At 37.9% G+C, this 14,002-nt stretch overlaps 1 protein-coding gene across 3 annotated transcripts in view; it reads left to right on the top strand.

Annotated features, from left to right (window-relative positions):
- The first annotated feature begins 4,127 nt into the window (after window positions 1-4,127).
- Window positions 4,128-14,002, top strand: part of NRDE2 (NRDE-2, necessary for RNA interference, domain containing) — a 30,524-nt gene continuing 20,649 nt past the window's right edge. For 2 of the 3 annotated variants that reach the window (XR_007165733.2, XM_048070436.2), the window contains exons 1-3: window positions 4,128-4,723; window positions 11,604-11,712; window positions 13,566-13,787. Coding sequence is in view for 2 of the 3 variants with exons in the window: in XM_048070436.2 (XP_047926393.2) it covers window positions 4,645-4,723; window positions 11,604-11,712; window positions 13,566-13,787 (410 nt within the window). In the remaining variant the exon portion in view is untranslated. The remainder of the gene's footprint in view (window positions 4,724-11,603; window positions 11,713-13,565; window positions 13,788-14,002) is intronic. The other variant, XM_048070435.2, reaches the window with a different exon arrangement.

Here is a 14,002-nt window from a genome sequence, read left to right as displayed (position 1 = left end):
GGAGGTGATCTCTTCCATCTTGTTCTCCTGGCAAGACCCGCCACGGGATGGTGCTGGGGTCATAGCCTGGCGGCCGTGCACAGCACCTGGCGGAGCTGAAATGGGAGCTGTCGCATTCCTGCGTGCTGGGTGGGTCTCAATAAAAAATCAGCCCTTGGTAAAAATACGCAGTGGATCTCAATACATCTAAGTAGTGTTGGCATAGACAAAAGGATTTCTCGGTGAAAGAAACCTGAGAAGAGATTGGGAAAATGTAGAGGAAGGCTGGAAACTTGGCACACCATCAGAAAAGGAACTTGTGTTATTAGAAACCTCACTGTGTTCCATAGGTCTCACTGCAGGGAGATACAATTAAAACACCCTTGTTTTACATTTGCCCTGTTTTGCTCACTGTTGGAAAATTGTAAAAGTGTCATTAAAAACAGGCATTTTCTTACTGGAGTAGACTGCATGAGCATCCTTACAATGATAGAAGAGCATGATCAAACGATGCTAGCAGAACTCAGTGCTGTGTAAATGAGGTTTGGGAAGGCTGCTGGAGCACAGAGCTGGAAGCTGCCAGTCTATCAATGCAGGAGTCATTCAGGGAAGGTGAAGAGAGTGCATGTAAATAAACCCAATTATCCCTCTCACTCTGGTCAGAATTCATTTTGTGTCCTCCCTGATTTGACCTCTGCTTTTACAGTCTTAGCAAATTTTACAGTATTTTAGGGATGTTTATTTCTTTAAATAAGTGCAGTGTGGCCTTTATTCCAAATGGTTGGCTTTATTTCTAATGCCTTTATTCAAGACACCCACTGGGTGTGGTTTAAATTACACTGTTTATAGTGCTGTACTCTAAGGCTTGTTCTGTAAGTTTTTACATATGGGAACAAACCCACCTCTGTAAAGAAAACAGTCTCTGTGTTGTCTAGAGAGAGTAACCTAATCCTTACAGGGATTCCTCAGTCATCAGGGTGAAAGGAAGACCTAACCACAGGGTTTACTATAGAGGAAGCAGAAAGTGTAGAGAAAGCCAGAGAAAATATGAAAGATGTAAGAGAAATGATGTCACGGACTATAAAGTTAGAGTGTGGAGAGTGCGACGGAGCAAACTGTGAATATGTGAAGCCAAGAACCAAACTGGCCTGCTGTGGCCTTCCAGGCCCTGAGTTACTGCTTCACATGGCACCCATTTCCCAGAAGTCGGATTCACAAATATCTATTACAATCTTATTGGAATAATGAAAATATTATGGAGATGATGAGAGGTCTTTCCCTTAAATGTTATGATTTTTGTCAAAATATACAAAAGAACTCAAAATCCAAATCTACTGAAAACTGTTACATCTCTTTGGCATCTCAGTACATTATCCACCCTAAGGCTTTTCAAATAATTATAATAAAAATCCTTAAAAAGTATTATTAATAAAAGCATTAACTATACCACACTTCAATATGTTAAATAGGTGGGCACAATGTAAAAAGCAGACTGAAAATACAAAGAGGAACTTACTAATTCCTCTAGTTAGTTAGTTATTATTAACAAGGAACTCCTGTTGAGGACAGATGTTGTGTTTTTGTCCATGTTGTAAAAAGTTTGCTGATCTGCTGTTACTGGGATAGAACTGAAATAACAATCCTGAGTGGCTCAAGTAACTTTTTATTTTAGGTGTTCAATATCAAGAGGTGTTTTGGTCGGTTTCTCCACCAAATCCTAAGAAAAGACTTGGCTCAACTTAGTTGAGGAAAACAACATTTTCATTAATGTATTTATAGTTGTACTTTTTGCCTATAACAGCTTAGTAAGGTATTTGTATAATGCTATTGAAATGCATTTTTGCAGGGTTTTTAAGACAAAAGCTGCAAAAACTTGTTAAATGCAGGGCTAAATATGCTGAAAAAGACTGCATTTTATCAAGATTGCCATTGCTTACTCAGTAGGTCAAGGAAATGTCAAGATAAAAGATTTTACTACAAAATCAATTGTTACCAATAGTAAATAGGAACTACATATATAAATAAATAGGATAATCTAAAAGCAAAGTTCACACAAGTTTAATTTCCACTTGTGATAATGGGAAATGTTGCCCACATTGATGTGGTAGTGTTAAATATGTTTGTAGTAGTGTTAAATGAGTCTTTGATTTGTGATGTCATAGAAATACATGTATAATAACAACACCCTTAGTTAATTTATCCCTCTCTTTATCCATAATTATGGCTGATTTCTAGGGAATCCGTTCATAAATTTGTATTTCGGATTTTTATTCTCTGGGCATTTAATTTACTCACAGAAAAAAAAAATAAATCTCTTTCTGTATTTGCTTTGCCGAGAAGTTATAAATTACAATCATTATGAACATCTGAGAGACAATATGAATAACAACATTTTGGCAAATAAACTGAATGCTTTTATTATGAAATCAGTTTAGTTTATTTGGCATCTAGAACATCAGTATCTTGAATGGGCTTTGAGTCTGGTCCTTAAGAAAACAGGTAAGTAATCAATTTTCTATAAAAAAGTGGTAGTTTTCCTAGTACTGAAGTTTACAGAGTGAATTTTTACATATTTCATTACCTACCCAAATAAGATTATAACAAATATTTCCATGACCAGGAGAGTTCTGACTGAACTTTCCCAGTAGTTTAGACTCGCATTAAGAGCTCTGTGCACATTGGAGTTTTCCTACCATTGAAAACCCTGCTCTAGATTGCCACCTGTTGTCATGCAATTTGCAGAAACGTAATAATCTGTAACATCCTGTTAAATTTGGTTGAAATTGGTCATGAGTTCTAAAACTACCTGGAGAAATTGTGCCAGGCAGACAGAGGACAAATGCTTGTTCAAGTAGCATAATTACATAGACTTTCTGTTCTCAGGAAAAAGGCTAGAAATTGCGCGTGACAAGATAATTCTTTTTGAAATTGTCTCTTCAGAGTTTAGTCACAAATTGGTAATGTGATTATTTTAGATTTTTCCTTCTATCTTCTGTATCGGTTTTAGGCAGATATATGTTTCTATATATTACTCACTGCATTTGCACATTCTAATATTTTACTTCAAAACGTGACAGATGTTAATACACTTGAACAAAAGCATTGCTAAACATCATTATGTGAACATAAATTTTAAAGTCAGTTCTTTCCAAGTTGGCAGTCAGGCCCTGCTCTTCTTAACCACACACGTTTGATGACTTCCAGACTATCAGTGATGATGACTACTATTTTGTTCTGAATCCTCTTCTCCCTCTGTCTCACATTCTTCTCTTCTGTTGTTAGCAAATGAATAATACTTTATAGATTAAAAATAAATTAAAGGTAGGAAACAATGATTAAGAAAGAGTTTTCTAGTTTTCCAAAGGAAGAAGTCACTCAGAGAATTCTGTGGGATCTGACAGTTCAACATTACAAAAAGGCTGCAAAAGGCAGTGAATGTAGAGTTGACGAAGTCTGCAGTTGGCACAAAGTATTCAGGATAATCAGCTGGAAAGCTGACTGAGGAAGGTTGCTTAAGTATTGCACAAATAAATTATAAAATGACAGGAAAAGAAGTAACTTAGTTAATGCAAAGTGCTTGTGTCTAGTGTTTGTAGGAAACTAATCCTAATAGCGATACATATGGTAAGGGAGAATCTTTTGCCACTCAGGAATAGGCTCCTAAAAGACATTGTAGCTCAGAAGAGTCAAAAAGAGAAACAGAATTGGTACAAGGCATTGGGAAAGGAGCCAAAACCAAACCAGTCATTATAATTTCAAGTAATACAATACTTGCATTGTTTGTACACTACAGTGTGTACAAACTACGATGTACAAGTGTACATTGTTTGTACACTTGATTACTACATGAAATTCTGGTCATGCAGTGGTACTATAGTATCAGTTAGAAAACCCAGAAAAATTCAACAAGGGCATTGTGGAACGGTTTTGGTATGCAAAGAAAAAAAGCAAGCTTGTCTCCTCAGATGACTGAAGTATGAAAACTAAAGTGAGTTATCATAACGGTGTATAAGACCATGCAGACTTTGTTTGTTTGTTTGTTTGTCTTACAATTCAAGAATTAAGCCTGAGGGAAGAAAAAAAAAAAAAAAGGAATTACTATTTTATACAATATGTAACTCAAGTGTAACATCCTGCCCAAGTAGTCAAAACCATAAGACTGTTCATTATTTTCCCAGTTCCTTTACGGAGGGCATATTCAATGATTCTATTAAATGTGAATGGTGTCCCCACTGGTCAGGGGACTTAAAAATTGCTGATTGCAGGAGTTTATTTCTTCCTTAAGCCTGCACTACCACCATTTGAGGCAGGCTCTCTGGCCAGACGGACCTTCAGTTGGGGCTTCACTCCCAGCGTGGTGCATGACGGAAAACGGGGTAGCAAGGAAGAAAAGGCTGCTTTTGGCTATGGAAACCCCATCTCCATCTTTTCCCCGCGGGCTGAAGAGTAATCCCCTCCTTCAGTCCCGTCAGCGGAGGCCCGGAGAATATACGACGCCCCCAGCGCAGACACCTTCCTCGCTCAACGCCCACCGCGGGCCGCCCGCCATTTTGGGAGCCGGGGCAGGCGAACTACATCTCCCAGCAGGCCCGGCGCCGCGGCGCCATCTTGCCCCTTCGCTCCGCGGGGCAGCTCTGGCAGGCAGCGCGGGCGGTGAGCGGGGCTATGGCGCTGTTCCCGGCCTTTGCCGGTGCCGCCGAGCCCGGGGAGACCCCAGCCGGCAGAAGCGAGGGCTCCAGGAAAGGTAAAACCCTCGGGGAACCCTTCCTCCCGGCAGCGCTCCGCGGAGAAGCCCTTCCGCTTCCAGTGGCCGCCGCACGGAGCTTCCTGCGCCGGCCGTGAGCGGCACCGCGGCGGGACCGGGCTGCGTGTGGGGTCCCCGGGGAGCCGGGAGCTCGGCAGAGCAGGTCCCCGCCTGCCAGGCCCGCCTCTGGGCGCTCTGCTGCACGGGGCGGGGTGCCCTCGCCGCCGGCTCCTCCCTCCGCTGCGTGGGGCTGCGCGGTCCGAGGGGAGACTGCGAGAAAACTTAGCACGCGGTGCCGCTTTGAATAAAGTTATCGTACTGGTGAACAAAGTTCCCTTGTGCGGTGTAAATTTGGAGAGAGCCTGAAGTAGGGGCACCTGAGGTGTGGGCGGGGTGCGCGCAGGTTTGTTTCCAGTTGTCTGCTGGAGGCGTGGCTGGGGAAACGCTCACCTGGGGAAGGGTGCGCACGGCCGCGGGGGTGGTGGGGAAGGTGGGGTTTATTTCATGCAGCAAATGAGCTTGTTTGTTTTTTTACCCCCCCCCCGCTAGCCTTAGAGAATTTAAAAAAGAATACTGTTTCCTCAGTTTCCTTATTAAGTTTTAGTTGTAATGGATCGTTTTGGGAACTTTATGACTGAAAATGTGATTCAGCTTGATCTTTTGACTGCCATGGTTGCTGTCTAATGAGTTTTATTAAATGAGCAAAGAACGCTACGTGGTGTATTGTGAAACTCTATGAAGTATGCACTGTCACAACATGCTTTAGTTCTCCTGGGAGGTGTTTTGAACTATGCTTTTTGTTTGCTATCTTCCACTGCCCTTGCCTGTCCTCTAGACACCACAGCAAGAGAAAACTCTAAGATAATTCCTGGCGTGAATTTCTTGTACGTTTGGTCCAGTCATTATGGTGAGTTTTAGGAGCTTTTAGGAATAAATGCTGGGGTATATTCTTCCCACCTCCTAGCAAGTTCTGCATTTTGCCCTGATGGCATTGCACCTGTTGATACTCAGCCTGCCAGTACAGAGATGCTTCAGCCATGTTGGCGAGCCTTTCTGGTAACGGCACTTGGTGCAGGGAACAGGGGGCATAATATCCCAAATTATAGCTTCTAGGAAGAGAGGAGCTGCTGTGCCAAGCAGATGTACAGTAATATTGCGCTAGCAGGGAGGCCTTTGCTTACATTTTAAAACCCTGGGAACAGAGCCTTCAGGTTTGTTATGCAGTCTGTGTCACTGCAGACCACCTGTCTGGAAGATCAAGTCACACAGAAAAAGATGTTAAGACGTACTTTCAGATCTACATTTCGGTTTTAGCATTGTTTAGGAGATATGTTATAGTCTACTAGAAGCTTTTTGTATCAGAATTATTGACAAAACTTTAAGGACCATCTTTTGTTCACTCTGTTTTACGCAATTTTGTACTTCAACTATCGCATTTCAGTATGAGTTATAAAAATTAAGTATTAACTCAGAACCACATTAATGGTGGCATATATCAAATTTCACACGTTCAGCTTGTGAGAACTTGAGAACTTGACAGGCAACTTTGGTATCTGTCTGTTAGATGATTCTCTTTCCTCAGAGCTGAGATGAAGCCAAAGTCCATCATGATACCGAGATCACCGAATATGTGTTTTTTAACATGATATGCAAAACTGGGGTGTCTTTAGCGGTCATTTAGGACAGCTTTATAGTTTCATCATAAGAAATTAGGTGGTAATGTAAACACTGTCATCATATTTCATTCTTCTGACCTCTGTCTGATATTCTTACAAACTTTCATAAATCATTTATAAATATATGTGCTGCCTGAAACAGAAGTATTGCTGTACACTCATCCTATCCTGCTAGAATGCTGAGCTGCAAAAGTAATTTTGTATATGGTTTCTTACAATTATATTATCAGGTTTAATTACTTTTTGGTAAAAGGTAGACCACAAATTTATCAGTAGCCATACTGAACAGAGCAGTGGTAATAATTAACCCCCTGACAGTAGTAAGCATTATGCACTGCGTTGTTTACAATCTAAAGTATTCTGTAGTTACTATGATACAGTGATTTTTGCCGAAAGCACATTTTCAGCATTTGGAAAGGCAACTGAAGGTCTTCATAAAACTCTTAAAAATGCCCCTTAGACATGCACTATATATATATATATATATACACACTATATATATAGTTTATATATATACACACACTACATATATATTATGCATGTAAATATATATATGTAACTTGGGAAGGTTTAAAAAAGTGCCATTGGTTTACTTCTACTCTTGTGCTCAAGCATATAGATGGTGGAATGGAAGAATAGTAAGTGCATGCATATTATCACCAAAAAATTGTCTTTTATTTTATTTTCTGTAAGAGCATAGATCTGGTCTGTGAAAATACTGAACTTTTTAGATGTCTGACAAAAAAGGAATGAAGTGGTAGAGTTTTAAAGTTTGAAATATTTGTATCCACCTAACTGATTAACTGGAGATTTACAAGGAGGTTTGGACTTGCATGTTGCGTAATGGAAAAATTTGTTCAGTTCTTTCCAGAGTATCAGGTCAGTTTGATTGAATTGTTCAGAAGACACTGTAGTTGGAGAATTCTGAACATTGCACTGGTGTGTCCACAGAGGCATATTGACTGTGCTAGGGGGAGTTTGTTCTTGCAGTGTGATTCTTCAGTATTTTAAAAACACAATTTGATCTCATCTGTTCAGGTAGAATCAAGCTTAGACCGTCAGGGGATTAATGTTTATGACTCCAGTTCTCAAGGTGAGATTTCCTGTGAGGCACTAAAACAATAATTTGACCTATGAAAAATAAATGTTACTCTGCTTGTGCTTACTGCCATAAGCATGCTGTACCAGGTTTAGTGAGGGACTTCACATCTGTAGGGGAATAACAGATACTTGCAGGTAAAGTTAAGTCAAAATAACATCTTAGAAGTTTGTTAATAAAAGTTAATGGTGATAGTAAATGTTATTTTGCTATATTTAATGCAAATTTCCTATGGAAATCATTCTCATACATGCTTGCTCTGCACCTATCTGCCAGCCTGCTTCCTCAATATCTCTCTTCCCCCTCAGGAGTTTTAACCCTTTCAATAAAATTCATTGTGAACGGGAGAGAAAAGTCACAAAAATAGGGATCTGTGAAAATCTGCACTTGCTTAGAAAACATAAATCTAGGCAAGTGGCACTGTTGAGAGAGAGGCTGTAACATGAATTGAACTACTTGGCACTGAGCATATGCACATTAGCCAACTAATAAACATCTTCAGAGATTAGTGATACAGCACAGGCTGCCTCTTGCCCAGCTGATAGTGAGGGGATGTGGGAAAGCAGGAGGGTCTGGAGAGCTCCGATAGTTCCTGGAGCTGCAGCAGTGGGGGAGAGTGTAAGGGATTTAGGGGACAGCTCAGAAACCCAGGCTTCATTCTTTTGTAAGCTGCAAAATTAATTTATTGACTTCAAGGGAGGAAAGTGAAAATTTTGCCAACTCCCTCTTTATTTAAAAATGTGGTTCCTCTCTTAGAACAGCCTTTTAAGCAGAGAAATATAAAGATAACTGTTTTCCACTCTTCTGCCAAATCAGGTATAAGCTCTGTTTAAACTGACTTGTAGACTCCAAGCGTGTTTTGTGCCTCAAGGAAATTTGTATGTTTGATCAGCTCCTGCTTCTATTGTGTCTTCTAAAGCAGCGGAAGCTTTACTACTTTCTTTGTTTAATTTCTTCTCTGTTCATTTTGTCAATGTAATCAATAATGCCAATAATGCCATTTTAAGAAGTAATGTATCAGAGGGTTTTTATTTTTCAGTTTTTAAGACCGAAGCTCCTAGTCCTGCTAAAGATCCATATCTCCATTTGGAAATTGCTTGGAACGTAGTGCCTTAATGCTCGAGGTTATAAAATTTAGCATACTTGTTGTATGCAGACATTTTTTTCCTATTTTGGGCTGCTCTGTATCTAAAGTGTTTACATGGTCAAGTAATTTTGTAAAATGCATTATCTGCGTTAATCTTTGGAGGACCAGATACTATGCTCTCAAAATTGACGAAAAGCTTATTTTGAGATGTACAGCATGTTAGAAGATGTTAGGTCAAGATCTTAAACATGTCTTAGACTTAGACTAATGGTCTGGATCTCATAAGTCTTGAAATCTGAATTTCATCACCAACAACTCTGTATGCTTAAAACAATTTATTTAACCATCCTGTCTTAGCTTAATTCTTTTTCCTGAAAAGCTTAAGCCAGTGTGTTATTAAGAAATGTCACGAGTATTGGTATTAATATATTTCAAGTGGTTTTGAAGCATAGTTCTTCATTCAAATCAATACAGAGCTACCTTACAATAAATTAATTTATGCCAAAATAAATAACGCTAGTAAATGACTTATTACACATTGCAAAGTGAAACAGTAATTTATCAAGAAGAAGCTTAAAGGCTTCTGGGTGATACTATGCAGATCAAAACAAAGATGGATTTTTTTTTTAAGGGCGTCGAATCTCTCCTTTATTTCTGTAAACGAATAAAAAACCTTATGCACAAATTGGTTGTGTTTACCTAAAAGAGGAGTGCTCGGGACTGATTAATCTCTGAATTTGTCTGTGTATAAGGAAGACAGAGCATGACCAGTGGAAAGATGTGGTAGTACAGTTTGTTCCTGCGTTCCTTTACATCACTTCTTCAAAACCAAAATGAGCAGAAATAATTGAATATATGGAAGATACCCATTTTTAAATCGGCATCATATTTAATAAATATACTTCAGGAATCTCAGGCATAAGGCAGCACCCTAGCATGTGACATTTATTGAATTAACTCAATTTGGGTATGCAGTTATCAGGTGTAGGAAGTTATGTAAGTCTTGTGTGTTTCGCATATGGTATGGTTACAGAATTATCCCTGAGAAACATTCTGGGATTTCATAAAAAAAAGCTGAATAAAATTATTCTAAGAAGTAATTCTGATTCTTGGTTGTTTCTTAATACATCTCTTGCAGGATTGAAATGCGAACTTATTATTGCAGAACACTTTATTCCCCAGCAGGGGGAATAATTATTTTGATAGGCAAGTCACATGTTGCTTGGATATTAGCCAGCATAAGTCTTTCCCCTTTAAGCTCACCAAAAGTTTTGGTTGAATGCTTTTTGGTAGATTTATAGGTTTAGAATCAGACACACATATTTAAGATGTGGCTTCTGCCACAGTGGATTAATTTAAATTCAATTGAATTAAGTAATAGGTTTTTAGCATGTTTTAAATAAGTAATAATGGTTTTAAGGTCTTGATTGTTATTGTAACTTTGTGTTAATGTATTTTAAGTATTTCCCTGGAGGAGGAAAAAAAAAAAAGGATTTTGGTGCGGATTTGCAACGAAGTGTGGTAGCATTTGCCATAGGTGTGGCAGTTCCATTGCCAGGCACACGGATACAATCGTATGCATACAGATTAGACAGCTGAATTTTTATCTTTCACTCTGTCTTGTGCTTTGGTGATGGAAAGCATGATGCTCGGCAGTGCTCTGCAGTGTGCTGCCTGGGGCTCTTCTCTGCGTGGAGATGGATGGAGGCTTGGCATGGCCCAGGGAGGGCAGCCCTCCCCAGGGGTGCTTGTTCTTCACTGGCTGGGGCCAACTCTTGGGAAGTGACAACTGGAGCTTTGCTTGATTATATGTACTTGATGAGTTTATCTTAGGTTAGCAAACTGTTCTGCAGCCTGCTCCATTTTAAATCCTTTTGTGGACAACAGAGACACGAGACAGAAGAAAGAATTTTGGTATGAAGAGATATTTCTGAAAGAAATACTTTTGAAGGAGGAGAGATGTATGGCTTGGCAGACAATGAGTTCATGCTATTTAAGGATTAGAGGTCAGCATGGTCAAAAGCACAAAGACAAGAATGTGACAGGAAGAACGCTGAGGCAAAAATGGTTGTGAAGAGCATAGAGAACAGGCAGGGAGACAAAATTTGTTCCTTTCGTTATCTCCCATGGAATGGCACCAGAAAGGCTGCTGATAAATTCTGTGCTTATGCTAAGTAACAATTTCTGTTTAATGTTAGAAAAGTTCACACACTTAACAGTTTTCATAGAGATTTCATTTCTAGAATTCTTTCATAGAAGTTTTAATATCAGTAAAATTAGGTCAGAAAGTCCACTTTCTACAGCCTGTCAACATCTGACCTGATCTGATAGCTGAAATGGTTGCGGTCTCAATGCTAAATGCTGATTAATGCATCAACATGAGCATCAATTAGCCTTTTCTCACGCTGTATCCAAGGGTAATGGTATCTCAGTGGTTAGAGAACTGAGAATCCAGTGCCGTGTTTTGACCTTGTATAAAGCACTTGAGTATTCTTATCAGTAATGGGTATCCCTATCAATAAAATTGTGTTTAAAATATTTTCCATACAGCAAGTAAAGTACATTCTGTAATTTTCTAAATTTGCGTAAGTTGCATTTCATTTATTAACTACGTTTCTTAAGTAATTTATCCTGTCTTTTTTTCCAATTTTACTAAGTTAGAATCCTTAAATGTTAAAAATTAATATTGGGAAGATAATTTTTTTAAAGTATATAGCAGGATATGAAACATACTACCTGCTTTCAGAAAGAACTTCTACGTATTGCTACACAGTGTCTCTTTAAAAGCTTCGATTGATGTCACAAGAAAATCCCAACTCTTAAATATTTTACCCAGTTGAAACCTATTGTTCTGCTAAATGGAAATTTCATGGACTGCTCTCTAGTGTGCTCAACTATTACGCATGACTTAGTGACATTTGCTGCAAATTTAACTGTCTGCTGGCTAGATTAATCCCTAACTTTAAAAAAACACAGCAAGCTTATTTGTACTGATCTCACACTTCTCTTCACCTGCAGACCTGGACTGGCTGAGTAACCCAAGCTTCTCTACAGAAGATGCACTGTTAGTGCATCAACGCACTACAGAAGCTGCAAATTCTACCCCTGAAAAATCACCACTAATAAGGTAGAATATACTTCAGTATCTCTTTAGCCTCTTTTTTATGTCCTGCTTATCTTTTGTTATGTGAGACGAAAATCAGGAGCTTTTAGTGCTGCTTTTCATTCCACTGTTCACTATTTATAAAGGCCTGAGCTGAGTCATATATAAAAGTATGAATAATGCTTCCATGTCCTTTAACTTAAAATAATGAGAAATTATATAATTACATTCCAATTTTCTTTTTCTCACAGCTACATTTAAATCATTGTTATTTTGGCAGGGAAATGGAGCTGAGTGATGATGATTCTTCATTAGCTTTTGAATGTCCTTAGTGACCCTTGAAATAACGTAAAGATTAAGCGTCATCTTTGTGATTTCTCTGTGAAAACCATTTAAATCAGCCATTTCACAGTCAAGTACAGGATTTTTTTTTTTTTTTTTTTTTACTTTTTAAAAACCAGTTGAAGATGTCAATTAATGAGATAATACCTGTATCAAGTTTTGCAGCAGTGTAGAACGTGCTGATCGCTGAAGAGGCTGATTATATTCTTTTTACAAATATGTGTTCTGAGCACCACATTTGCTGAAGAACTGGTTGATTTTAATACCTTCACTAGAACAGTTGCTGTAGTTGACATATCTAGACTATAACTAAAACTGAATAATTAATAGAATCCAGTTGCAGTTGCCAAGTTTGAAAACTTAGTCATGTTTAATTTGAAACAAGCTCCAGTGTTTATGTTGATTGTTGGTGGCAGCGAGACAGAATGTCTTTGTAATAAAAATCATAGTTGAATACATCCTTTCATATACTTATGTTTACATTTACATATACTGTTTAAATGAAATGCCATCACTGTTCTATTTATTAGTCATATATTCTACTTTCATTTTATTGTCACTAATTGTTACAAATTACCCTTCAGATAGAATGATCTAATAAACCCACTGTATTTAATTAACTTTTGAAAAAGAATGTCAAAAAATTCTTTCTTACCTATTACTGGGGTACACTCTCGTTTCAATAAAAACTAATTAACATAGTTAAGATAGTTGATTGTGTTTTTTTCATTTTTGTTTGTTTTAAGACATTTTGATGGGTTCTCCCATGGATTCTTTTTTCTTTATACTTTTATATAAAGGCACTGGTTCTTTTTGGAGGTGCCTTGCTTCTGAAACAATGCATTTCCTTTTATTGACTCATTAAGAACACCGAGCTTTGTTGCTCCTGTCTTAGTGTGATCTCTAAGTAAGTCAGTTATCTGCCACATGTAGTATTTGTTATTACATTTTATTATATAATATTTATATGATGTTATTACATTTTATTATATGATAGCATTAATTCAGTAGTCACCAAAAATTGTTCCTTAAGAAGTAAGATTTGAATTTCTAATCTGGAAGTGATTTTGACAATACTGTTTTGATTTTTTTATGTAAATCATAATGAAACAAGGAAAAGGTACAGATTTTTTTTTTTCTTTTCAGGTCACCATGAAAGGTGACCATCTTTTTACCTTGACCTAAGTTTTCTCCGCAAAGTTGTTATAAAATTTTATCAGCTCACTTATTTTCTTTAATTTGGTGGTGATAACAGATGGATACTTGTATAGATCCCACATCAGAATGTCTCTGACAATTAAAAATTTAATACTGTTTTTCAGCAATTCCAGAAGCTGAGAAAAATATAGTTGTTATTTACTGCAGTTCTACTATATATTTCATTGTATGGGTTGCCGTTAACTCTGTTGTCCAGAAAGACAGGCGGGGTAAAGGGTAAAAAAAAGGGTATGAGCTTTCTTACAGTGATATCCTTTTACAGTTCTACTACTCAGATATCTAAGTATATATAGATATATATACTTGTTTCCAAGCAGGACTACTTCAAGATCAGAGCTGTCAGGGGAAAGTGATTCAGATGAGAATCTGAAAAAGTCAAGTAAGAAAAGGAGAAAGAAGAAGAAAAAGCATCACCACTATAAGACAAAAAAGAAAGCCAAAGGGGACTCCAGTAGCAGCGAATCAGACTTGGACACTAAGCACGTCAAGGACAGAGCTACAGCAAGTGGCAGAAATCGTGAAAAGGAAGCAGCAGCGAAGTATGTACTTATTAATACTATGCAAAATGTAAATTTGTTGGTTTTTTTTTATTTGTCTCTTCAACTTTATGAATGAGATTCTTGCCCCTGGTGTGTTGGTTTTTTTCTAAGCTTTAGATGATCAAACCTGTGTTCAAAACAATGAAAAAGGTTAGAATTACAAACACCTGTTTAATCACTTCTGAAAAACTGTGACTAAAATACTCTGCAAAATA

The sequence above is a fragment of the Anser cygnoides genome, chromosome 5 (assembly GCF_040182565.1).
Source record: "Anser cygnoides isolate HZ-2024a breed goose chromosome 5, Taihu_goose_T2T_genome, whole genome shotgun sequence".
NCBI classification, from domain to species: domain Eukaryota; kingdom Metazoa; phylum Chordata; class Aves; order Anseriformes; family Anatidae; genus Anser; species Anser cygnoides.
This window is presented reverse-complemented; position numbering and strand designations above follow the sequence as displayed.